This window comes from Lytechinus variegatus, chromosome 1 (assembly GCF_018143015.1).
Source record: "Lytechinus variegatus isolate NC3 chromosome 1, Lvar_3.0, whole genome shotgun sequence".
Lineage (NCBI taxonomy): Eukaryota > Metazoa > Echinodermata > Echinoidea > Temnopleuroida > Toxopneustidae > Lytechinus > Lytechinus variegatus.
This window is the reverse complement of record NC_054740.1, coordinates 50,343,209-50,371,052: the sequence shown is the minus strand read 5'-3', so window position 1 is coordinate 50,371,052 and position 27,844 is coordinate 50,343,209. Positions and strand designations below refer to the sequence as shown.

At 37.0% G+C, this 27,844-nt stretch overlaps 1 protein-coding gene across 2 annotated transcripts; it reads right to left on the bottom strand.

Annotated features, from left to right (window-relative positions):
- Positions 1 to 89: 89 nt before the first annotated feature.
- Positions 90 to 26,407, bottom strand: LOC121415784 (MFS-type transporter SLC18B1-like). Of its 2 annotated transcripts, none has more exons than XM_041609114.1 (13): positions 26,211 to 26,407; positions 18,780 to 19,738; positions 18,295 to 18,390; positions 14,713 to 14,786; positions 11,051 to 11,198; positions 8,671 to 8,739; positions 7,845 to 7,938; positions 6,334 to 6,569; positions 5,874 to 5,965; positions 5,314 to 5,409; positions 4,503 to 4,577; positions 3,798 to 3,941; positions 90 to 576 (listed from the first exon to the last, which is right to left on the bottom strand). In XM_041609114.1, the coding sequence occupies exons 2-13, from the start codon at positions 19,467 to 19,469 to the stop codon at positions 480 to 482; spliced, it is 1,911 nt and encodes a 636-aa protein (XP_041465048.1). In that variant the 5' UTR covers positions 19,470 to 19,738; positions 26,211 to 26,407; the 3' UTR covers positions 90 to 479. The 2 variants fall into 2 exon arrangements, with proteins under 2 accessions (XP_041465048.1, XP_041465055.1); XM_041609121.1 differs by lacking the exon at positions 26,211 to 26,407 and adding an exon at positions 26,081 to 26,198.
- Between the last annotated feature and the right edge of the window lie 1,437 nt (positions 26,408 to 27,844).

The following is a 27,844-nucleotide window of genomic DNA, read 5'->3' as shown; positions in this document are numbered from 1 at the left end:
AGATTCTAAGCTATAAATTGGTAGGTCATTTGTCTATTTCATTTATGATTAAGTAATGATAAATGATCGCTAAACCTCGGTTTCGTTTTTTCTGGGACGCACTGTAGAGCGAATACTGTAAAACGCTGCGATCGTTTGGTATATCGTAGATAAAAAAATGTGTTATAAAATTATGACCAAAATGATAATGAAAAATACCCATTACATCCATAGCTGTACTGAAATGAGCGACGTTGAGCACGCTTGATATTTAGTTTATTATATTGGTATAATTATTGAAATCTTCTCCCTAATCAGATTATATTGAGAGAATAAACAGAGACGAGATGCAAATAAATATCAATCAGACCACTATTCTTTTATCATCCAAATGGGATGTTGCCCCCCCCCATCCTCAATTTGTCGCTGGTGAATGTTTCTTTCATGCTAGCCCTTGCGTATACTACAAAGTGAAACATTCCATTCGTGATTTAGGTTGGTTAAACATGTCCTTTAAGGAGGGGCTCCATGCTGTCTTTAACTAAATCGTCCTGATTAACAGAGGGCATTATCTGGGTTGTTAATGGTGTTGGTCTTCTGTCAATCAAACCATATAAAAGGTGCATGAATTAATACGAGTAAAATGACATTTTCCAGAAAGAAAAAGAGACTACAGTAACTGAAATTAAAGGTCAAGTCCATTCTAGGAAAATTCTGACTTGAAAAAAGGAAAAAAATCAAACTAGCATGGTGCTGTAAATTTCATCAAAATCGGATGTAAAATAAGAAAGTTATGACATTTTAAAGTTTCGCTTATTTGTCACAAAACAGTGATAATCATGCACAACTAGGTGCGTCAGTCGATGATGTCCATCACTCACTATTTCTTTTGTTATTTATCATTTGAATTATACAATATTTCATTTTTATAGATTTGACAATAAGGACCAACTTGACTGAACCATATAGTATTAAACAATGCTAATTCCACATGTTCAGGGAGGAATCGTTGTATCACTTGACAATTAGGAGAAAATTAGAATATTTCATATAATAAAATACAAAAGAAATAGTGATTGGATGACGACATCGTCTACTCATTTGTATACAAACGAGGATGTGTATATTACTGTTTTGTGAAATTAAGCGAAACTTTAAAATGTCATAACTTTCTTATTTTACATCCGATTTTGATGAAATTTTCAGTGTTATTCTTGTTGGATTTTTCTTTTTATTCAAAGCACCTTTCGTGGTGGGTGGACTTGTCCTTTAATTATAATGAAGTTGACAATAGAGGGCCGAATTTTAGGTAGGCTGCGTTTGGATTAAAAAATAAAATAGGATATTGCATTGGTTAAAGTTAAAACGACATTTCAATCAAATTCCAGGTATTCATAAAGTACTCATTAGTATTACAGAATAATAGTTTACGCATAATATACACCTGTAGGCCTAATACAATCTGTACGTTGATTTACTTTTCAGAAATATTGTTCATACATGTGCTAGCAGGGGCGGATCCAGCCTTCGCCAATAGGGGGGGGGCCGGAATTTTTTTCAGCCGATTTTCCCCGATCGGCCACTCGAATATGATATTTGCCGGGATTTTTGGTTTCTTTAAAGGGGTAGTCCTATTAGTCAGCTCTTAGCTTTATCTATATGAATAAACATAAATATATAATACCATCATCCTTATTTATATAATGCGAGCGCAAAGCGCGAGCTATTTTTTTTTTTTGGGGGGGGAATCTTATGTACTTTTTTCTAAAAGTTTTGAACATTCTGGGCAATCCTGAGAAAAGATGTGTATGCAAGTGAATAATTATTACGAACGTGAAGTGCGAGCAGAAATGAACTGATGGAAAATTTTTATATACGTTTTGAGCTGATCGAGAACGTATCTGTTATGGACTGCTTGAACTTAGCCATGAAGACGTTACATATTTCAACATTCAAATATTGCGAGCACGAAGCGCGAGCTGAAAATTTTTGACATTTCTTCCTGAATAATGGAAATTTTAAGCACTTTTTGTAATCGTGGAAAGGATAAGACAAAAACTGAACATTATTGATGCGAGCGCAAAGCGCGAGCGGAAAAATTCTGGACACTCTATTAATGTTTTGTAAATCATGAAAAGGTTAAGCTATTGGAAATTTTCATACATAAATAATGCGAGCACAAAGCGCGAGCAGACAATTTTTTTTATATTGTTATCTGAAACTGGATAATTATTTAAATGGAGAACAAGCTGCGTATCTGAATAAACCTGTGTTTCAGATATCGACCTAGAATTTGGGTATTCTAAATACCTTTTTTTACCATGAAAATCAATAAAGCGAGCGCAAAGCGCGAGCTAAAAATATATGATATTCAGATCTGAAAAGGGATCACTTTAAGCTCTGTATTGCAAGCACTTTGTGGAAAAGTTGTGAGGTGAAAAAGGATCACAGTTAAAACAGAGCTGATATTTTTCATTATTGTTACTTTGAGTTTTGACATAGGACCGGGATATTCTATAAGGACATTATGTCATCATAAGAAAATGATGACTATCTTCCTATTTCTCTTCCTAAGCATGTGAGCGCGAAATCTATTGATATTATGGTCTGAAAACTGGACATTTAAAGCACTTTTGTAATTATGCATAAGATGCATGAGTGTAATATATATCAATGCGAGCGCAAATCGCGAGCAGAAATTTATGATTAATTGTCATCAAATGGTGATTTTAAGTAGTTTGTTTTAGAATTAATATTGAGATATACATAACTCACTAATCAAAATGCAAGCGTGCAGCGCTAGCTGATACGTTTTGACAATCTGACCTAAATAGGGATATTTGAGAACTTCATGGAATAGGCCTACATGAAAATAATAGGTACCTGACAAATCAAATTTTGAGAGCGCGCAGCGCAAGCAGAAATTGTTAATATTCAGACCATAAAACAGAAATTTTTACACTATTAAAAAATCAATTTGTAAATAAAACAAAATAATGAAAGTTCAATTTCCCAGCTGAAATTTGTTTTGTATATTGACTTCAAAATTTGGTATTATTGAGCAAGATATCACCTAAAAGGCAATGCGAGCGCAAAGCGCGAGCGAAAATTTTATATCCCGACATTAAAGATTAAAAAAAAATATTTTCCAAGTCTTCCTCTAATCTTATTTTATTCACTCTTCTTCCTCCTCTTATGCTTGCCTTCCTTCTTTTCACCTCTCTTTTCCCCTTTTCTTTTTTCCTTTCTTTTCCCCTTTTTTTTCTTTTTTTTGCTCCGCCAATAGGGGGGGCCCGGGCCCCTCGGGCCCCCCTGGATCCGCCTATGGCTAGGGCCTTGTTAACCAATTTAAGATCAAATCTTTCACGACGAAAAATGACGGTTGGGACCCATAGAATTCGAAACAAGAATTACATGACTGCGGATTTTGGAATAACGAAAAGGGAGAGAAAACAAATAATTAAATTCATATTCCGGAATTGTTCCCGGCGGGGGGGGGGCAGTCAAATACATTGCTGTACACACGCGTGACCAAGGAACTTCCAAACACCCCCTAAACGTGTTTTTCTATGTGTGCAAAATAATTCCCTAAACAAGTTTTTCGGGGGCTTTATTTACAGATTTTGGTCCACGCGCGGACCGCGTCCAAAACTGAAAAAAGACCACTAACGCGTTTTTTTTTATCACGCGTGTGTAAATCAATATATTTGACTGCATCCCCGGGGAATTGTTATTTAGCCTCATTTTTTGCTGTTGCTCTGTAGTGATATTCATCCGTATTTTGCAATAGAATGATTGACATCATACTCGGTCAATACCTTTGTTGAAAGCAGAATTCGCCTAGAGTGAAAAGGGCCACTATGATTGCTACGCCAATCTGTATGCCACCGATGACGGTTGCAGACCAATTAAAGCTATACAAATGTACAACCACGCCACCTATAGACGGTCCAACGAAATTCCTGTTAGTCGGGTATTACAAAAAAAGAAAGAAAGAAGATTAGAAAATGCTTTTCCTCATGTGGGTAGAGGTAACAAATGGCCTATGTGAGAAGATCATGATCTTACAAGGGAGGACAATTGTAATTATTAGGCTTACTCTCAAAGGTAAGCTAATTTCATGAATTTCGGGTGATTTCTGAAGGGGGAAAAACAAATTATTGTTTTTTCCGTATCGGGGATATTGATTGTTGTCTTTTGTTTGGGATTATCATTCTAGTCTTTGAAATCACCATCCCTCCACCACAAATAGCCCATTTAATGCGCAATATCATTTGTAGGTGACTGTGGACTGGACTAGTGACGTTTACGTTTTACTCGAAACCAGGAATTTCCAAGCATATGACTCGATGATTATAAAATAATAATCCGGATAGTCATCAAGGTCATCTTATAGGCATCTTGGTAAGATGTCAACATGTCAGGTGGAAACATTGAACAACGATATCCAACATGTAATTCTAATTGCTTCTCTACAAGGTATAAGTCACTGATAAACTGACAAACTACAAGTGCCTACATACCCAAGAGCTAATAAACTCGAGAAAATCCCGGAAACGACTGCCTGGGTGCTCATATCATCTGGAAAACCATTCTTCCTGCAGTCATGTTGGAAGAGATTTTTGAGATGAAGAGAATAATGATTTATACAGTTATATCAAATTAATCTGAATTTCTTCTCATTCGTTTCGATATTTTAAGATTACACATTTTAAATTTATATTTGACATGCCCTACTAAAAATGAAAATTAGCGATTTGTCTGTCGATGAAACAAAATGAGGGGGGGGGGGGAGGGTGTGGTTAAAAGGAGTCATTTTGAAGAATTCAGTAATGACGACCTTCATTATGAAGAAAAAACACTACTACATCACGGTAAAATAGAATAGGATACTTCGTTTGACGGCCACCGTTGCAGCGAATTCAAGGAGTTGGAAAAGTAACAGCCAAAACGCTACATAAAAAGAATTACTTGAAATTATGAGATTGGTACTCGGCTTGACGCAAATGACATGTCTAGCCATATTTCTAAATATTTGTAATTAAATATTTCTTTGTGGTGTAATTTGAATATAAAAAGATAGCCAAATATGGCTGAAATTATAGTTGCACCCCGCAAACATTTTCATTTTTAACTAGTTCGGAATGTATCTAGATGCATATATAAAAAGTCACCTAAGAAAGGTGTTTAGCCCTACTCTTTATATTCATTGCACATTTGCATCCATATTAATGGATCTTATACCTTACCATGCTTACCCCGAGTTCACTTCACTCCTTTTGGACGTAGGATAAACGTATCAGATGAAAATGCGTTTAAGAATATAATACTTACATCGCTGAGGTAAGATAATCATTGAAAGAGCAAATGACAGAAGCTGAGAGGAAGATGCCACATAGGGCCAAGCTCAGGCAAATAATCCACAGCTCACTGGATAGAAGAACAATAACACATTTGCATAAAAATACATCATATGACTTGCCTGAGATGCTGTATAAATATACAGTAATAAACCTGTCAACTTAAATGAATCTATTTCGCCAATTTAATGGAGTTAATAGGCATCCCTATGATTTATTCTGTGCATTATTTGACCATAATCATTAGATCTTACTCTATTTATACCAATGATTTTTTATTTGATTAAATTTGAATGCCCATATGAATTTGTTCATCATCTTTTTTAATTTGTTTTTGTGAAAAAACACTGCACTATTCATTAGCCTATATCTTTACTTTGGGCGCATTCAGGGAATAGTTTTTACCCCGCATTAATGCTAGTCTGTAGACCAAACTGTATAGATGGCGTGTTTTTTAAGCAATCAGTCGATAGTTTGGCCGTTAAGATAGAGCCTATGCAATCAGCGATGCCATACTAATTAATTAAAACTTACTTTGGAAGATTCAGGAGGGGCGACGGTCCCATCAAAAGAAAAGCTCCTCCACTCATTATAGTTCCAATTATTACCATTAAACGAGATATATTCTGATGAATAATACATAAAAAATAGCAAAATAAAATCAACATTTTTATCAATATGGATCGTCTGTAAGAGAAATGTCTGTTGAAAAAAAGAAAACGTTTTGAAAGGGCTTCAAAGTGCATCACGTACAGTGATCAGTGAATCTCTTCATGCTAGGAAGAGATCACTTCAACAGATTCTCAGAAGTCTATTTGTGTTTCAGAAAACATCTCCAACATAGGTAAAATGTATTGATGTGCACTGACAAACATTACAAATTATTTGATTGATTCTTTTGTAATTACTGCCAAGATTTCTTAACACCTCGGAAAATATATGATATTCACGTTTGGCACTTCATAAAAATAACAAGGATCTACTCTGTTCCTACCAGTTTCTCCGCCATCCAACCCCAGAAAGGTGAGCTTAAAGCATAGCATCCTCCGGACAGCAAGAAGAGTAGACCCACTACCATAGCACTCTGTGTGAACTGCTCCACGTGAAGGGAGAGGGTGGGGTCCAAAAACCCAAAGGATGCGCTCCCAACGAAGATACTTAGCCCGACGGGCCAGACAGACGGGATGCGAAGGAAATCGGAAATGGAACCAGTTTTCATGTCCTCACTAACTGTCGAGTTTCGGTCATGGAAAATGATAGAAATTCAAATGTACATTCAACTTGTCATTACTCACGATAATTCAAACTGAAAAGATATAGGCTCGTATTCTCAATTCCAGTTTATTTAAAAATCTGTTAAGTGTCAATTGGACTGAAAAATTGAACATTCAATATTTGAAAAAAATGAAGTCCATGCAGCTGTCCATAGTAAAAACAACAAATTTGGTGCGGAGCTAAACGTGTAGGGGTTTTGTAGTCTGAAAATAAATATACCTGAATGAAAAAAGGGTGAAATTGGCAGAGCAAAAATTTAATGTGAATACAGATAACGAAGTTACCGAATTTGAATATTTTGTGAAAACCGTTAGATGCATGCCGTCATGACTATGCATTAGTTTGGCCGACGATGTCATATCCCCATTACATGAAGACATCACTTTTTGATATTTTCATACAACGACTGAAATGTTCGGTTACAGCCCGATAGTTCCCGGGTCCTATAGTCCGCAGGTCCGTCAGTCCGCGGTGTGTGTATGAAAATTATGATCAGAATGCAGTGAGATATTTTTTATTACACCACATGTGGGAAAAACTGCTCGGAAATGACGTCACGGTTAAAATGTAACATTCTAATAGCTTTTTAAATCTTTCATGGATTCCCTAAAACCCTCACCAATATCATTTTAATTATTTTCTGCTATTTGTACAATAAACTTTATGTCAGTGTGAATTTCCCCTGAATGAATTAAGTATAATACTTGGGATCCAAAATGTGCTTCAAATTTGAATAGTAGACGAGCGATTTGACATGAGAAGGCCGTGCATATTAGTCCAGCAAAAAATAAGAAATACCAGCTCAAGTGTTATCAATTTGCTGCAGAAAATAAAAAGTATCATTCAAAAATGTAACCATTTTCATTAGTCAAACATTATAATTCCATTTTTCTTCTCAGAACCCTTCTTATTTAAGACTGACCATGTATACCTCTGTCATTTTTACCTCTGCCATTATTACCTCTGTCATTTATACCTCTGCCATTTTACCTTTGCCATTTTATGGATCCGCGCCTGATAGAACTCCATGGTCTCATATCATTTGACCTTTTGACCTCTCGATGACATTTGATCTCACTATATCCTGATCATAATTTTACACACACTGCGGACTATCGGCATGATCGGGATGTCCCCAAATGTTGAATGATAAAGTCCGTACATATGGGTATTCGTCATTAAAAAGCTACTAAGTATAATATGACGAGGTACGTCCTGATCGTTTCCTACCTATTGGGGGCAGCAACGCTAAGCTGAGTACAACACACACCAAGTCAGCGCATCCAAGTACTATAAATGGAATCTTGTAATCGTTGCCTCCAACCTATGTATGTAAATGAATAAGATATTGAACAAAAAGCCTGTCAATTTACATTGAGAAAAAAATAACAACAAAACTATTACCAAATCAATTAATCATATCTGCACACTTGTTCATTTAACGGGACTTTAACCCCCCCCCCCGAAAATTTGAAAACAAATTCACCAAAGTGTGCACGATATTTTTAAATTTCAACCTAATAAAATATCCAAAGTCGCCGATGGCAAGTTTGGTCTCTTCGCTCACTCGATTTCGAGTTTCTTTTTTTTTAATCTGCGTCATCCCCCGGAAAATATCTGCGTACATCCATAAGGGGGGGGGGGGGGGGTGACGGAAAGTCACGCATTTTGAAGTCTTTGTATTAAATACCTGCAATTTAACTTTACTCGTGATTATGTATGCCTATTCAAAGAGCCACTCCTATTTGTGACAAAATCAGAAGCATTAACAAATTAATGTTCATTTTTCTACATACTACCAGGAATTGATGATGGCAATGATGAAGACGATAATGATATGGTGGTGATGATGATGATGATTATGGTGATGCAGATGATAGTGATGATGATGCAGATGATAGTGATGACGATTATGATGATAATAATGCTAATGATGTAATAATCACAATAAAATAGCAAAAACAATGTTAATAGAAATATGTTACAATCCTTCTCCATTATACTATGCCTCTACAAAATCTTGTACTTTGTCTGAAGCTCTCGTTATAATTCTTACCTCATAGAGGAAACCACCAATGACAGGACCAATCATGTATCCAAGACCACCAAAAGTCTCCATTAAACCCTGCAATACAATCAAAAGAAATAATCATTCTTAGGAAAAAATGTGAAGTTAATTAAATATGATTATTCATTGAACAGTGAGCTAAATGTGCAAGACAAAAGAACATCAAAACACACATTAGGCTCACCACGGCGTGGCACGAGTATCAGTCTAAATATATCAACGTTATTAAATGGTCAGTTGGTCTATTGACTAAGTGGAATGTAGGCCTATTAATGAAATGTTCCCCGGGGAGTGAGCGGTGCACCACTGGCGTAAATCCCGGGGGAATGGGGGATATATTCCCCCCACTTTTCGAGGAGGGGGGGATGGCCTGAACAAAAATCCCCCACTTTTTACGGAAGAAATGAAAAAAATTCACAAGAGATAATTGTTTTGTTGGTGAAAATTCTTCCTAAAATACCATTGGATCATAAAATGCAAATAAAGAGCCAGTTCACCATTTGCAAACGAAATACTTTTGTCCTTATTATAACATTGAAGAGAAATCCCCGTTTCTTCCAATTTATCAATGTTGGGGTTTTGGGGGAGGGATTAAGATGGAATGTCAAAACATTTTGAATGTAATCTCTAATAAAACCATTAAACCATCATGGGGTAAAAAAGAAAACAATATCGGAGGGGCATTGCCATATGGACATACAGTGGCGTAACTACCGGAGGGGGGGCATATGCCCCCCATCGGCTGACCACCCCCCCCCAAAAAAAAAAAAAACGGGGAGAAGGAGAAATGAGGGAGACAGGATCAAAGAGAAATGTAGTGGGAAAGAAGAAAATATAATTCATTATAATGTTATATTATAATTATTTATGTTACATTACATAAGAAACATTTTTATTATAACTTTATGAAACATAATTTGCCCAGGGCCTACGTCTTCATTGTTCCTGGTGCTCGCATTGTCTGTTTAACAAGATATATAATCCTGTTGTACTAAAACATCACGTTTTCAAGTCAATATAAGCCAAATATATTTCCTAGCACTCGAGTTATCATATATTGACATATGCTTCTTTTACATATGACTCAAAAAGTGATTGCCCCATGTTAAGGTCTCCGTATATATACATTTCCTGTCCGTGATTACGTTTGCATAAGTGGATTGGTGAGATATGTCTGCTCTTCGTGAATTCCTAAAGTCAGTCCTTAAAATGCCCCTTCTTCGGATCTGAATATGAAAAATTTTCAGCTGGCGCTTCGCGCTCGCATCATTTGGTTAATGAAATACCTATATGGTCCTAGTTAATTCCTACAAAGAAACCTTAGAATGCCCCACTTCAGGTCTGAATTATCTAAATTTTCAGCTCGCGCTTCGCGCTCGCAATATTTGTTGGTGAGATGCGTATGATAATCATGATTGCAATGACTACAAAGAGTGTTTCATGTGTTCAGATGTAATTCTAATAAAATCAGCAAGCGCTTGGCACTCGCTTTAGATGACTATGGTGAGATATGCATACTCTTAACGGATTCCTAAAATATATTCCTTAAAATCTCGCTGTTTGTGGTCAAAATATACGAGTGGTCAAAATATACGAAAATTTCAGCTCGCGCTTCGCGCTCGCATTGTTTAGCAAGACAGGTACCTTTCATGATTACATAAATTTGATTATAATGTCCCTTTTTAGGTGTGAATGTAAGAAAAAAAATCAGCTCGCGCTTCGCGCGCTCACTCAGTGATTCAAAAAATTTGCTAATGCCCCCACAATGCCGTGACCCACGGAACGCCAGTGTGGACATATCAATGACAATTCCTTGCATATCTAAAAACATGATAGCAAAAAAAAATGCCAAAATATTTCAGTCATCCCCCCACACCCATCAACACGGATTTACGCCAGTGCGGTGCACACATTGTATACGGTCATGTCAAGATCTGTTGACTCGGTCGATAACACGTAAAGCATGGTTAGAAACGTCGCGACGCGTCGTGACGTTGTGATGTTTTAAGAACAATAAACGAATTATTATTATTATGATCATTATAATTATTTTCATTATTTTCATTGTTATTATTATTATTATTATCATTGGTCTTATTATTATTATTACTATCATTATTAGTACTAATATTAGTAGTAGTAGTAGCATAGTAGTAGTAGTAGTAGTAGTAGTATAGTGGTATAGTAGTAGTACTAGTAGTAGTAGTATCATTATTGTTATTATATCATTGCTATTATTAATATCATTATTATGATGATGATGATGATTGTTATCATTATAATTATTACAATGATTATCATCATCATCATCATTATCATTAACCAAGGGTCTTTGCTGTACTGCAATCTAGCCATTTGTATGACTTACTATTGTTTGAGCAACATGACCAGGAAACGTCTGAGCGGCTATGGTGAATGACGCGGTCACGGCCGCAGCGGTACCCAAAGCTGCGGTACAGCGGACGACGTAACAGAAAATTATAAACGTTAAAGTGGAAGATATTTCGTCACAAAATCTGCAAATAAGAGAAAATATCGCCTGTTCATTGTTTGTAGTGAATAATTATGGAGTGGTGGCTACCATAAGGCATATCAGTGGTAGGCAGTGGCGTAACTACGAGGGGGCGGGGCATGGGGGTACGTGCCCCCCCCATCGACTGGCAAAAAAACGGGGAAAAGGAGAAAAAGAGGGAGAAAGTGAGAGAAACGTAGTGGAAAGAAGACATTATTTTTATGTTAATTATAACGTTATATTATATTATAATTATGTTATGTTATATTACATAGAAAAGAAAATATCATAACTTTATGAAACACAATTTGCTCAGGGGCTATGTCTTCATTGTTCCTGGTGCTCGCATTGTCTGTTTAACGAGATGTATAATCCTGTTGTACTAAAACCTCCCATTTTCAAGTCAATATACACCAAATATATTTCCACGCACTTCGAATTATTATTATTTTATGTAGTGACATTATTTTAAGGTCTTAATATAAAACATTTCCTGCCCGTGCTTACGTTTGCATTAGTGGATTAGTGAGATATGTCTGCTCTTCATGAATTCCTAAAATCAGTCCTTAAAATGTCACTTTTTCTGATCGCATCAACAATTTTCAGCTAGCGCTCGCATCATTTGGTCAGTAAAATACGCAAGGCCTACGTGTATTCCTACAAACAAGCCTTAGAATTCCCCTCTTCAGGTCTGAATTTCCTAAATATTTGACTAGTGAGATGCGTATGATAATCATGATTAAAATGACTACAAAAAGTATGTCTTTAGGTGTAATTCTAACAAAATCAGCGAGCGATTGGCACTCGCATTAGAAGACTATGGTGAGATATATGTACTCTTAATGGATTCCTTTTTAAAAAATAGTCCTTAAAATATCCCTGTTTGGGGTCAATATATACAAAAATTCAATCTCGCGTTTCGCGCTCTCATCATTTGGTTAGTGAAATACGTATGGTCTTCGAGAATTCCTACAAATAAGCCTTAAAATGTCCTTCTTCAGGTCTGAATTTCCTAAATTTTAAGCTCGCGCTTTGCGCTTGCAATATTTGCTTAGGAAGATGCATATTTTAATCATGATTACAATGACTACAAGTGCTTCATGTGTTCAGATGTATATAATTCAAACTAAGTCAGCAAGCGCTTGGCACTCGCATTAGATGACTATTGGAAAATGTGTATACTCTTAATAGATTACTAAAATATATTCCTAAAATATGTCCCTGTTTGGGGTCAATATATACCAAAATTTCAGCTCGCGCTTCGCGCTCGCATTGTTTGTTTAGCGAGACAGATACGTTTTATGATTACAAAAATTTGCTAATAATGTCCTTTTTTAGGTCTTAATATCAAAAATTTTCAGCTCGCGCTTCGCGCTCGCATTATGTAATAACTGAGATACATGTCCGTTTAATGGCACTGTCCTTAAAATGTCTCTATTATGTCAATTCGCGCGCTCACTAAGTGACTCAATTCTTTTGCTGGTGCCCCCCCATGCCGACACCAAAGGTACGCATCTGGAGGTAGGGGTCGCGGAACTGGGGTGTGGGCTGGGTCGGGCTTCAGACCGTTATTTTTTTTTTGTAATTAACGTGCACTAAATTATAACAATTACCATCGGATATTGATTTTGTTTTGAATGGCCAGCCCCCCCCCTTCGGATTATTCCCCGTTTCAATCTGTGCTCCCTGAGTGGTCCCGATGCTGGGGAGGTATATATTTGGCTTGTGACACCCTACAAGTATTGGAAATATCCCTTTTTTCAGTATATAAATCATCGTTTTGACACCCTTATAACGTTACATAGGCCTATACGTAACGTACTTACCCACTCTCTCCCTTTTTACGAGTGGCCGCGCCTAGTATCCACTCTTCAATGGAAGTGGGCCCCCCGGGCGGCCTCTCGAGCTCTGGGAGGAACCAAATGTTGCTTTGGAAAGACGTCCTAAATCGGATATATCGCTGTTACCATAGTAGCAACCAGAATTTTGCACACGAAACGCAAATTGAATGTTTCTGTTCCAGATGCGAAACGGGAAAAAAATCTCATGTCACACAATTTGCATTGCAGGACAGAGTTTTACGACCATGACGACAGGCCCAAAAGTCTCTTCCAAAATCAACTACCGTCGTTAATAAACGTTCTGGCGTGATCGATAAGGGACCTGTTGAGGACTTTATGCAATTACCCACGAAGACGATACATGTTTCAACAATTAGATAATGCGAGCGCGAAGCGCGAGCTGATATTTTTTTACATTTCGACCTAAAAAAAAATTGTCGTTCTAAGCACTTTTCGAAATCATGAAATGGAAAGGTATGTTAACAATTGATACGAGCGCGAAGAGCGAGCGGTACACAATTTAGATTTTAGACCTAAAAACGAGACACTATATCATGTTTTGTAAACCATAAAAGGATGGGTAATTGGGTATATTCCTACATCAAAAATGCGAACGTGAAGCGCGAGCAGAAAATTAATGTCATTCTGATCTGAAACTGGATAACAGCCTCCCTATATCAATGAAAATCCGTGCGCCTGCTTAGACTTAGCCCTAGAATCTTGACATTTTACAATACATTTTTGCTCTTGAAGATCAATAATGCCAGCTTGAAGTGCAATCTGAACAAATGTATATTCTCATCTGAAAAAGGTCAATTTAAGAACTATTTAAAGCACTGTGTAGAAAAATTGTGACGTGAATGTGGATCACACGTGAAGCGAGCGCGAAGCGTTAGTTGATTTTTTTTTTATCATTTCAACCGAAGACCGGGACATTCTAAGGACATTTTGTAATCATATATGAAAATGGTGACTATCTTCCTATTATTCCTAAGCGCGAGATGAAACTTATCGATATTCCATTCTGAAAAAAAGGGCCAATGTAGTTATTAGGAATTCATGAAAATGTTTACTTACATTTAAATTTAAAGTTAAAAAATCACTACTTGCCCCCTACTCCCAACAAACCTCGTCGATTACTTGATAATCACACAGATCCCACCTCCCACCAACCCCTTCCCCCACTCCCTTTTCCTTATTTGTTTTCTTTTTCCTTATCGTTATTTGTATCTTATTCTTTCTCCTTGTCCCCCGTCCATTGTTCTGTTTTTTTTCCATGACCATAACCATCCATGACCATGAATTTATCTTACACACTTTCAGCGAATATCCTACTATTTACTTTCCTTTGATTGATCATTTACCAAGTTCAAATTAAAGTTAATTACATTATTTACGTATTCGAGAGACAAGCCAAGCTTCTCAGCTGGTCTCTCTTTTTATTTCACCCCATTCTCTTTTATTTTTTAACATACACACGAATACTCATACTTTTAAGATTATTTAGTTTTATAAGATGATGATATAAGTATCGCATTTTTTTGCAAATGTGAGATCATTACTTTTGTTCATTTTTGTTTGTAATTGTATTTATGTATTTTTACTTATGTATTTTTCATTTGTATGTGAAAAATGGAAAGAAAAGAAATTAAATAAATCAATAACTGGCATACCTACCCAAATAGGATGTTGCATCCGGCTACTATCCAAACCCCGGAAACGAAGGTGAATTTTGCACCAAGTTTAGGAAGCTGAGTTGGAAAAAACAGGGAAATACTCTTAGATATGGCCACAGATTTGACTCTGAACGATTTTTTCCAACAGTTCGCATGTACTAAATATACTGGGATTTAGAATTAAATTGGTTGCTTCCTTAATTTATAGGCCTTAGTATGCCCCCCAAAGGAAAATAGCCATTAAATATCAATGATGTAGGTCTAAAGAATATGACTGGTCGTTATAAATATTTTATTTATTAAATCCTTGAGAGAACATATTAAGCATCACACTAAAGGACAGCTGACATGGGAAGGAGAAAGTACACATTTGTTGTCTGTTGCGAACCCCCCATCCCCTTGTCAGATCGGCAAGCATCACCCCCCCCCCCGCCGAAACACCCCTACCGTCCCACAAGACATACCCTGTTATGTATTTTTAAGTAAATATACATGTATATACAGTGCGTATCAAAAAAAAAAGTTTACACTTTGAAAAAGCCCTGGGAAATGAAAAATATACAACACGTGGGTAATTTTTTTCACATATATTCGAAGGGCCTGGTCACACCGCCCGAGCGTTGTTGGAGCGGTCGTGGAGCGGTAGGGAGAGAGGGTCGAATTTCGACAACGCTCGTCACCGCTCACAAAATTGGGGGAAAAAATCGAAAACATGGGCGTTGCCTGAGCGGTGCACCGCTGAAGCCAGCGTAGCTTTAGCGTTGGTTTAACGGTGGCGAGCGCTCGCGAGCGTTGGTTTAGCGGTGACTCGAGCGTTGATAGAGCGGAGTTCTGCGCATGCGGGCGTCGGCTGGACGGGGTTTAACACTATGATCATGATGACAAAGAGAGTGTACTATTTATGCAGCTACTCATTTTACTCGCCACAATTACTCTGGTAGACAAAGTACTTCCCTTCATTGCTATTATTTAACAATGAATGGATGAATGCACCGTTCCAGCAATCCCATGTCCGCTCGGAAAACGCTTACAACCACTCCACCGAAGTTTGTGAACCGTTTGATCACCGGCCGGGCAACGCTGGTGAAGCAGCAGTTGTCCAGCGTTCAACTTTGACTGGGCGTTGTTAGAGCGGTAGTCAACTTTGCTGGAGCGGAAAATTGCCCGCTCCTCACCGCTCGCAATATTTTGAGCAGCTCAAAACTTTCGGAGCGGTAGGGGAACAACAGCGGTGGCCGAGCGTATTCGGCGTTGCCTTAACGGAGGCCAACTTTGGTTAAACGGTGGTGAACGGTGTGATTTTTTCTCTCCGCTCCACGACCGCTCCATGACCAGGCCTTTAAGGCATGGTCACACCGCCCGAGCGTTGTTGGAGCGGTCGTGGAGCGGTAGGGAAAGAGGGTCGAATTTCGCTCTCAAAATTGGGGGAAAAAATAGAAAACAAAAATCGAAAACAAAAAAAAAACAATCGAAATCGAAAATGGTGAACGGTAGCGAGCGGTGATGATTTTTTTTCTCTCCGCTCCACGACCGGTCCAACAACGCTCGGGCGGCGTGATCATGCCTTTAGGTTTTGGTCTCATCTATCCAATAAAAGTAAAAGTTTTGACAGAGTGTTATACTTGAGTGAACACTGTCCATTTTTGTAAAACTCGCAGAAATCTGTTTGCGCAGAAATGCTCGTTTGCTTGTCAAGGGGAAAGGCCGAAATCAAACTTACCCTGCACAACATTTCTCATACAATTCCTTTGCACTTTTAGTCAATAGAAATAAAATGGATACATTCAAGCATTTTGTAACGATTTCGCCACCCAAGTTGAAATTTCAACAGTTAGTAAGCACGACCTTTACCCTTTTTGTGCCAGCTAGATCTGAGGATATAACTAAGTCTAAATAAAAGTTTATATCAGACATCTTAAGCATTGTTTCACTAAGTTTTTATCATTTAAAGTGGGTTTACATTTCATTTTTTCTTTACTTGTTTCTCCACACTTTTTCCAAGCTTGAAAATGATTAACAACATGAAAATCAAGCCTAAGCTATTTCATGTAAATGACAGCTCAGTGTAAAGTAAACTTTTTTATCGTCGAGATGGCCTCGATGTGTGGGAGAGTGGGGTGGGGCGCAATGCACTCTTCGAAGTTTTTTGGGCAAGGAAACAAGTTTAAAAGGGTAAAAGATATCTTCAAATCAATTTTATTAGCTAGATTCACCGTGTTCATGGTGTTCTTCATGATTAAGGTCTTCTTTTATTCGCATAACTATATTTCAAAGTTCCGCGCAAATCATTTTTCATGAACTTTTCAGAGGTAAGTGGTGCTCACTCAAGCGGAAATATTTGTCGACACCTTTATCGTCATTTGCTTAATTGGATCTGTACCAATGTTAAAATCTTCAGGATACTACATACTGTATGTATAATTTACAGGATTTTTTTGTAAGTGTAAACTTTTTTTTGATACGCACTGTATAACAGTCAGTGTCCTGAAGTTATACCAACGGAAATGACTCCACGCTGACCTATGCGGAGTATATAGTCCCCGCTGGAAAAACACAGTGTCACACAATGTGATCAGAGTGTATTTACAAAGTGGACTATGTGAAAATATCATTCTTAAGTAGTAGTAGCAGTTAAAATGTTCAAATTCAACAGTGCGAAGATATTTTCACACTGTGGACGCCTAGACATTGTGACTGTTCACAGTGTGTTAACATATTTGATTATATGAATATGTGAGTCACACTGTTCACTGTAAAAACTGTGGTGTTAAAACATAAACCAGTATGTCTAAGTAGAGGACCACACCCTGAGGTGTTGAAATAACACCCTAGAGATTGAACATAACACCAAAGAGTGTCAATGTAACAACCAAAGGTGTTGTAATAACACATATAGGTGTTAAACTAACACTGTCAATTAACACCGGTGTAAAATAACTGGTGAGGTCCTCTATGTGCACTGGTTAAAACCACAGTTTTGCTATGTTGAAATACTTATAATGTGAAGGTGGTGGTTTCTCATTGTGATCCAAACAGTGAACACACTTTGATACACGGTTTATTTCCAGTTCGTCTAATATCAATTCGTTCAATCGCCAACTCGTCTAATATTATTTGGTCCACCATGGCACTTCGTCCCCTCTCCACAGGGTCTAATTGCCAATTCGTCCACTCACCATGTCGTCAAATAGCCAGCTGGTCTAATAGCCATTTAGTCCATATACCATTTGGTCTTGGACTAAGTGTTAATTATGCAAATGAATGAAAATCAAATGGATATTTGACCAAGTAGTTATGAGACTTAAAATGGTCAAAGACGAAATGGTGATTAGGCAAAGTGACGATTAGACCAAATGGTTTTTAGACGAGATGTTGAAGGACGGAATAGCATTAGACTAAATGAAAGTAGACCATGTTGTGAGTGGAGGAATTGACAATTTACCTGACACACTCTGTGGGACAATGTGTTCTTTCCAATAGGGACGCAAATGGTTGTGTTTGTTAGTGTGACTCGATCATTATACCCTCTATCCCTACACCTCGTGCCCATAAATCTAATAATATCTTTCATAATTATACTCACAAATTTTCCAAATATTGGTGAGAAGATAACATTGACGAGAGCGAAGGCACCAAAGATGAAACCAATCTGTAAACCCGAAACACCCTTGTCCTTTGCCTAATATGACGGTGGGAAAATAAACTTACACTTGGAACGAAATGAAGAAGTGAATTTAAACTTGATGAAATAGTTTGATGGCAATATGCTTTCAAAATCAGAAAGTAAAGAGAAGGTATAATGTACTTAAAAGTATCACTATATCGAACATGCTTATAATTATGTCTTGTGATAGTCATCTTGTCATCGGGTTGAAAATATCTCCTTTGTATGATATGACAGAGGTATAATTTTGTTCCTATATCTCGATTGCTTTCTGAACCATTTTCATGTAATCAATTCAAACATTTTGATTACAAACATCTTACAAAAATAGGGGGTGTCTGCCACGACAAAAAATGGGACTTGAAATAATACTTCTATTTTATTCTGACGATACAAATACCCACCTCTCTTGGAAAGAAAGGCGCCAAAACCGAAAAAGAGACTTGATCCAGGAAGATGGAGATAGCCAGACTGAAGAAGGCAAGAACTTGAGTCTTGGTAAGCTTTGGAGACTCCTTCGAGTCCTCTTCTTCGGATACACTCTTACTTCTTTCATCCCTCTGATAACTACCTTCACTGCCATTCCCGTTATGCTCATCATGGTTTATCCCACTATCAACAGGTCCAATCAGCAAACTGGAGTCCTCCGATTGGTTAATGTTTCGAATGGTAGTTCTTGATTGGTCAGATATCAGGAGCGATAGAGATGGAGAACTTGACTGGGGACGGGTCGACTCGCAACTTGAAACCTCTTTATATTTTTCATGGATATCTGAATTGCATGTATGCACTTTATTTGGAGATTCCGGAGCTGTAGTGTCGGTGGATTCGTGCTCACTAGTAATAGTAGTTCTATCTATTGCTAAACAAATTTTATCCTTTGTACGTATAGATGGAGAAGGCGATTTGGACAGATTATTGCTCACTTTGGAAAGGTCATTGGCGCTTTCTTCCGATTGGTCCATTTGTTCAGAATTGACGGGTGAAGCTCTGCTCTTTGATTGGCCAATGGCTTTTCCATCAGGTAGTTCATTGCCTTCCGTCAACTCTGATTGGTGAGGAAAATGTGCGTTTCGCTGAATATTCAGATCCATGATACCTTATTGGTTCAGCTTGATTCAAACAAGAAACATCTCTAGCTACATCGGGTACGGATCTGAATGGGTCTCACGATAAACCTAGAGATTTCTCGACCTTACTGAATCATTAAATATCCGTAGTTTACTTTCTTGCTTTGGTTGAATTTATTGTCATTTTGCGGGAGACTTTGGCTTTCTGAAGAAAGCCAACATTACATTGCCAATTTTCCATTTTTAATTTATCATTTTTACCTATAGTGGCTTATCAAATTAATTGCAGCAAACTGAAAATGAAAAGAGAAAATAATTCTGATTATTTTCCTGACACAAATTTAAAACATTCTCAAACAATAGTCTTAACTTCATATTTGAGCAGTATATCTGAAGAGGGAGAGTGTGGGGGAGGGGAGAGAGAGAGATAGAGAGAGGGGTTGGGGGTAGACAATGAACGGATTAACACCTTATGGGAGTATCAAACTACATTTTTTTTTCTAAATAAGTTGATATGTTTTATATCCCTATCAGCTCTACTTTACCAATAATTAAGATTATTATTATCTACAATAAGAACCCTAAAAAAGTTTAGTTTTATATTAAGCAATTAAATTTTCTCATTTTCACATTTTCATATGAGATGTACACGTGTGCGTGAGTGGGGAAGGTATATGGTTCGTTAGTATCGGTTGTGTTCGTTATTGTTTTGATTATGTGAAACAGAAAAATAGATATTAAACTTGTTCTCCTTTCATTTGGTGAATTTTCACCAAACATCCATAGATTTCTTTTTTTCTTTTCTTTATGTTTTTATTTACCACATTTAACACATAATGGACTTCCATTATTAGCTCAAAGATCTGTTATATTTGGCCTGATGCCAAGTAAATGTACTTTGAACCCGTTAAAACTATATACGTACACGTGTTCAAAGATTTCTTATTGAAGGAAAAGTAGTATGGTTCGTACTAGCTATTGAAATGTCGAAACTTGTTCACTCTAATATAGCTGGGCCTATATCACGCCATGCATCAACCCAGACTGCAACTTCATACAAGCATACCAGTACATCTGTCACATAACACTTCAGTCATAATATACCATGGCAACTAGACTACTGAGATCTAATGACTACTACAACCACACTAACATGCAATATCTTCTACAACTGTTATTGTCAGACTGCTAATATGGACTAATATAGGGACCTTTGTATAGGGACCTTTGATCCGGGGGTGGGTGGGGGGGGGGGCTACTTTAGCTCCCCCGCCTTGCATTTTGTGGTAGTAAATGTTCCCAAAAAAGAGTCAAACATAAATTGTGAGTTGACACTACAGTGTAGTCAAGCGTCCCCAAACTACTACTACTACTACTACTACTACTACTACTACTACTACTACTACTACTACTACTACTACTACTGTTACTACTACTACTACTACTACTACTACTACTACTACTACTACTACTACTACTACTACTAGTACTACTACTACTATTACTACTACTACTACTACTACTACTACTACTACTACTACTACTACTACTACTCCTAGTACTACTACTACTACTACTACTACTACTACTACTACTACTACTACTACTACTACTACTACTACTACTACTACTACTACTACTACTACTACTACTACTACTACTACTCCTAGTACTACTACTACTACTACTACTACTACTACTACTACTATTTCTACTACTACTACTACTACTACTACTACTACTACTACTACTACTACTACTACTACTACTACTACTACTACTACTACTACTATTATTACTACTACTACTACTACTACTATTATTACTACTACTACTACTACTACTACTACTACTCCTAGTACTACTACTACTACTACTACTACTACTACTACTACTACTACTACTACTACTACTACTACTACTACTACTACTACTACTACTACTACTACTACTACTACTACTACTACTCCTAGTACTACTACTACTTCTACTCAGGGGCGGATCCAGCCTTCGCCAATAAGGGGGGAGGCGGATTTTTTTCAGCCATATTTATAAATATTAAAATATTTGATATTCCGATCTGAAAAACGGGGTTAATTTCAGCTTTATATTTCAAACACTTTGTAGGAAAATTGTAAGGTGGATATAAATCGCACTTGATAAACAGCTATTATTTGTCATTATTATTTTGAGTTTGAGACATAGGACCGTGACATCCTTAGGACATGTTATCATATGAATATGATGACTATATATCTTCCTATTCATCTTGCTAAGCGCGAGGTTAAACAAAAGGGACAATTTAATTATTAAATTGATATCTTATTTATCAATGCATAATGAGGGCGCGGCATTTGATGGTATTATGGCCTGAACACTGTACATATCAAGCACTTTTTTTTTATTATGAATAGGATGCATCAGTAATCGGTTGATAAATTTTTAACCATTTATGCGAGCGCAAATCGCGAGACGAAATTTTTGGGCCTTATCGTCATCCAAGTCACTGGGGACAAACTTGAGACACACCTCAAATATCAGCAATCTTTCAATAGAATCCACGGTTGGAAGATTTTCAAAAGAAATTCATTGTTCGCGATGCGAAACTGTGCGAAGCTTCTCACTGAGCGGGGACTTCCTTCCACCACACGTTTTCCCATTGACACAAAAACAACTGACTCGGACACTTTTTCAAACGACAAAAATAGTCTTTTTCTTTTCTCTCCTGTGGCGGTATATTCTTCCTAGTTGATGAAGCAATGATCAAAACAATTAATAAGACAAAATTAATCACACAAAAACACTATTTAACTGTCTAAATACTCCTCGTGATCCGAGTCCCCTTCCCGTGTCAAGTTCGTCCAATCTCCCATAGGAGGGGACTTGGATAACGAGGAGTAGTATTAGTCGTTATCCAAGTCCCCTCCTATGGGAAATTAGACGAACTCAACACGGGAAGGGGACTCCGATCACGAGGAGTATTTAGACAGTTAAATAGTGTTTTTAATGTGATTTTCATTGATTTTAATGATTCGTATTATCGAAAATATTCATTAACCATGTCTATTAAACTGTCTTAAAGTGGCAGAGTGGTTTTGAAGAGGAGGGAAATGAGGGGTAGATGAATATCAACGGGTTAATTGCCGTTTTGTATTTTTAGGATAGGGGACTTGGATCACGAGTAATACTACTCCTCGTTATCCAAGTCCCCTCCTATGGGAAATTGGACGAACTTAACACGGGAAGGGGACTTGGATCACGAGGAGTATTTAGACAGTTAAATAGTGTTTTTAATGTGATTTTCATTGATTTTAATGATTTTTATAATCGAAAATATTCATTAATCATGTCTATTAAACTGTCTAAAAGTGGCAGAGTGGTTTTGAAGAGGAGGGAAATGAGGGGTAGATGAATATCAACGGGTTAATTGCCGTTTTGTATTTTTAGGAGAGGGGACTTGGGTCACGAGTAATAGTACTCCTCGTTATCCAAGTCCCCTCCTATGGGAAATTGGACGAACTTAACACGGGAAGGGGACTCGGATCACGAGGAGTATTTAGAAAGTTAAATAGTGTTTTTAATGTGATTTTCATTGATTTTAATGATTCTTATTATCGAAAATATTCATTAATCATGTCTATTAAACTGTCTAAAAGTGGCAGAGTGGTTTTGAAGAGGAGGGAAATGAGGGGTAGATGAATATCAACGGGTTAATTGCCGTTTTGTATTTTTAGGAGAGGGGACTTGGATCACGAGTAATAGTACTCCTCGTTATCCAAGTCCCCTCCTATGGGAAATTGAACGAACTTAACACGGGAAGGGGACTCGGATCACGAGGAGTATTCAGACAGTTAAATAGTGTTTTTAATGTGATTTTCATTGATTTTAATGATTCTTTTTATCGAAAATATTCATTAATCATGTCTATTAAACTGTCTAAAAGTGGCAGATTGGTTTTGAAGAGGAGGGAAATGAGGGGTAGATGAATATCAACGGGTTAATTGCCGTTTTGTATTTTTAGGAGAGGGGACTTGGATCACGAGGAGTAGTATATACTGTTTTAATTCAAACTTATAGACAGTTAAATAGTGTCTTTAATGTGATTTTCATTGATTTTAATGATTCTTATTATCGAAAATATTTATTAATCATCTCTAGGAAACTGTCTAAAAGTGGCAGAGTGGTTTTGAAGAGGAGGGAAATGAGGGGTAGATGAATATCAACGGGTTAATTGCCGTTTTGTATTTTAGGAGAGGGGACTTGGATCACGAGGAGTAGTATATACTGTTTTAATTCAAACTTCTTTAGACAGTTAAATAGTGTCTTTAATGTGATTTTCATTGATTTTATATGATTCTTATTATCGAAAATATTTATTAATCATCTCTAGGAAACTGTCTAAAAGTGGCAGAGTGGTTTTGAAGAGGAGGGAAATGAGGGGTAGATGAATATCAACGGGTTAATTGCCGTTTTGTATTTTGAGGAGAGGGGACTTGGATCACGAGGAGTAGTATACTGTTTTAATTCAAACTTCTTTAGACAGTTAAATAGTGTATTTAATGTGATTTTCATTGATTTTAATGATTCTTATTATCGAAAATATTTATTAATCATCTCTAGGAAACTGTCTAAAAGTGGCAGAGTGGTTTTGAAGAGGAGGGAAATGAGGGGTAGATGAATATCAACGGGTTAATTGCCGTTTTGTATTTTTAGGAGAGGGGACTTGGCCCACGAGGAGTAGTATACTGTTTTAATTCAATTCTATTGATCTTAATAATTCATCATCGAAAATAGGAAACAAGTAACACAGTGGTTTAATTCGGATGAAGGGGGACTTGAATCACGAGGAGTAATTATAGACCGACATTTTTTTTACGTACCTTACGAAATAATAAGCAATGGAGACAGTTAAGAGAGAGATATGCATTTTGATTTATTTAGTAAAAACGTGATAGACGAAATAAAGCATAATATTGACAAACATATCATGAGATTTATTCATAGCATAATTAGAAAGTACGACGAAATAAAGCCTATATATACTGAAAAGAAGTAGATGCAATTTTGATTTATTTAGTAAATTAGGGATAAACGAAATAAAGCAATGTCTGCAAAAGAGGGATATACTCGGGGCCGATTTATTTAGTAAAAATGTAAACGAAATAAAGCAAATTTCATAGTGTGGGAAACATAAGAAGATGAATATAATCTTGATTTATGTATATGAAAAGTACTAATTTACGAAATAAAGCAATGGAGATTGAAAAGATGATTCAATCCTGATTTATTTAGTAAATTAGGAATCAACGAAATAAAGCAATTGAGACTGTTCGAGGGATATAGGGGCCGATTTATTTAGTAAAAGTGTAAACGAAATAAAGCAAATTTCATAGTGTGGGAAACATAAAAAGATGAATATAATCATGATTTATTTATATGAGTACTAATTTACTAACTAAAGCAATAGAGATTGAAAAGAAGTATATAGATGCAATTCGATCTGATTCATAACGCCAATAAAGTGAAGATAGACCAAAGATTGTAGAGCTCGCGTACGCGGCGCTCTACAATCTTTGGTGGAGACTGAAAAGAGACAAGTCACACACCACACACTTACGATGGAGGTTGGTAGAAACAGGTAGGACATGTTTTACGTTGTGAAAAATTGTCCGTGGATCCGAGTCACCGGGGACTTGGATCACGATAATGCCAATTTTTGATAAACTGTCATGAAAAGGGGATTTTAAGTAGTTTGTTATATAATCAATAATGAGACATACATAACTCGCCAATCAAAATGCAAGCATGGCAGCGCAAAACCGCTGTGACTCGAATAACACACCGACGTACACAAAAGCTCTTTCCAGCCCTATGTGTTGAATGCACGTCGAGTGTAGGTTTGCTCTGATCTTCGGACATCAGTATCACAAAGAAAATCTCCTCTGATTTGATGATAAAAGTGGACTATTTCCTTATTAACCAATGTCCATGGTTCTTTCATGAGTATTTGCCTTACAATGTGCCCTTTATTATAATCTGGGCGGAAATTCTTGAGACCATCACCAACCGATGTGACGGCGGATGTAATCCACCCGGGTACTATAAAAATGTCCCCCCTAACCCATTATCCCAATACATATTCCTGACTATGGATGGTTTTTAGTGATTTTAATGTTATAAAGTGCCATATTTCCCACCAATCGAATGTAAAAAAAATCATGGTCATGATCTGATAGAAGAGGTTGTAAACATTCATTTCAGGGGGGCGGAAATTCTATCTGAATCAACGCTTGTCCTTGATACACATTAGTTTGTGAAAAAGGGGTATGATGCAAGGGAATTTTGCGTGTTGTAAGGGTGCGCGCGTGCAGCGAGGACCTTCTGTCCGCTAGTTTTCCATATGTACTACTACTACTATTAGTACTACTACTACTACTACTACTTTTACTACTACTACTACTACTACTACTACTACTACTACTACTACTACTACTGCTTCTTCTTCTACTACTACTTCTAATACTACAACTACTACTTCTACTACTAGTACTACTACTGCTGCTGCTACTCCTCCTACCATGTAACAAATATACAGTGGCAATGACCATGACGATTAATAAAATCATAAAATTTACCTTCTCCTGTGACTTGTACGATACGCTTTTATCACAACGGCTTGTCAATATGATTACAGCTACACTGAACTTGTTGCTTACATACCTTTCCGAATAGGCCTACATCAGTACATGTGCGTAAAATACTCACCGATAGAGCAGTTTCCCTGTAAACGTGATAAAAAAGTTTTTGCCAGGTTTTTACTACTCGACACTCAACGAACCACTCTCTCCTCTCTCTCTTCCCGTTTCCTATTCAAACGTCCTATTCATTGTTCCGTTTCCAACTTCCTATAGTACTTTAAGGCGGTTTTCCACTAGGGAGCGGACAAGACCAGGAAGGAATGCGGAAGCTACTTTTGTCATTTCGGCATGCTGTCCGCAACCAAATTCCGTAAAAGATTATGCAAATGATCTTGTCCTAGGACACAACAAGAACTGTCTGCGTATTGTCGTATTTTTCACTCCTGGGACTGTCCTAGGACAAGATTATCTAAATAAATTTGTCGGCGTTCGGTGCGGACAGCATGCAGATCGTATTAGGACAGAACCGGAGACATTTAGGACAACGTCACGAGTGGTAAATTCAAGGACTAGGACAATCGGACAACTTGCGAATACTCCATGAAAATTATCATCCATATATTTTTTTATGAATTTAGGGGTGTTATTTTGGTTTTCTTCGACTACAAAGACTATATAGGATTTTCTTTTATTTCAAATCAAATTGCATACATTGGTGGACATCCCAGGGGGACAGGGGCGACGCGTCCCCTCACTTTTTGGAAGGGGGGCATTTGATATCAAATGCCCCCCTCCCCAATATTTGGAACGAGAAACAAAATAAAAAAATGGAAAGAGAGGGAAAAGAACCAGAAGGGAAAAGAGAAGAGAAAACGAAGAGGAAAAACAAGAGGAGAAAGACGAGTGAATCATATAAGATGGGGGGGGGGGGGGGGGATTTCATGTCACTATGTTAAATTTTCGCTCACGCTTTGTGCCCGCATTGCCTAATCTATGAGATGTATAACTTGCTCAATAGACTTATATTGAGCTTAAAAGATCAAGTTTTGAAGTAAATATACAAAACATTTCTCGGAAATTAAGTTTTCAATTTGTTTGATTTACAAATAGATTTTATAGTTTTCTGTAAGATGACTATATCTTATGGTCTAAATATGAACATTTTCCGCTCGCGCTGCGCGCTAGCATTATTTGATTTCTCAAAAAACTATTCTCTTCGTGTATTCCATATTTTTTTTTAAATATCCCTTTTTAGGATGGTCTGATCGTGAATAGTATCAGCTAAAGCTGCTCGCTTGCATTTTGATTGGGGAGTTATGTATACCTGTATCAATTGTAACAAATTATTTTAAATTCCTCTTTTATGACAGTTTATTAAAATTTTCGGCTCACAGTTTGCGCTCGCATTATTTTTGTTAAAAATATATCAATCCATGTATCCTATTCATGATTACAAAATGTCCAGTTATCTGACCTTAATATCAATTTCGAGCACTCATTTGATTAATAAGTCATGTAACAATATTTTCATGATTTCCTAATAATCATTGTCCGTTTTTTTTTTCAGAATGGAATATCGACAAGTTTCATATCTCGCTTAGGAAGATAGTCATCATAGTCATTTGAAGACAAAAAATGAACTAAAAATGTCCCGGTTGCTACTCAAAATATATGTAATGATAAAAATATAAACTTGAGCTTCGCACTCGCATCATTTATTAAGCGAGATCAATATCCAATTCGTAACTGCGCTTAAATTTT

Coding starts and splice junctions, on each gene's coding strand:
- LOC121415784 (XM_041609114.1), bottom strand. CDS start 19,469: ATGGATCTGAATATTCAGCGAAACGCACATTTTCCTCACCAATCAGAG. Junction 11,199..14,712: donor GGATGCAACATCCTATTTGG/GTAGGTATGCCA, acceptor TCTTATTTGCAG/ATTTTGTGACGAAATATCTT. Junction 8,740..11,050: donor GTCATGTTGCTCAAACAATA/GTAAGTCATACA, acceptor ATTGTATTGCAG/GGTTTAATGGAGACTTTTGG.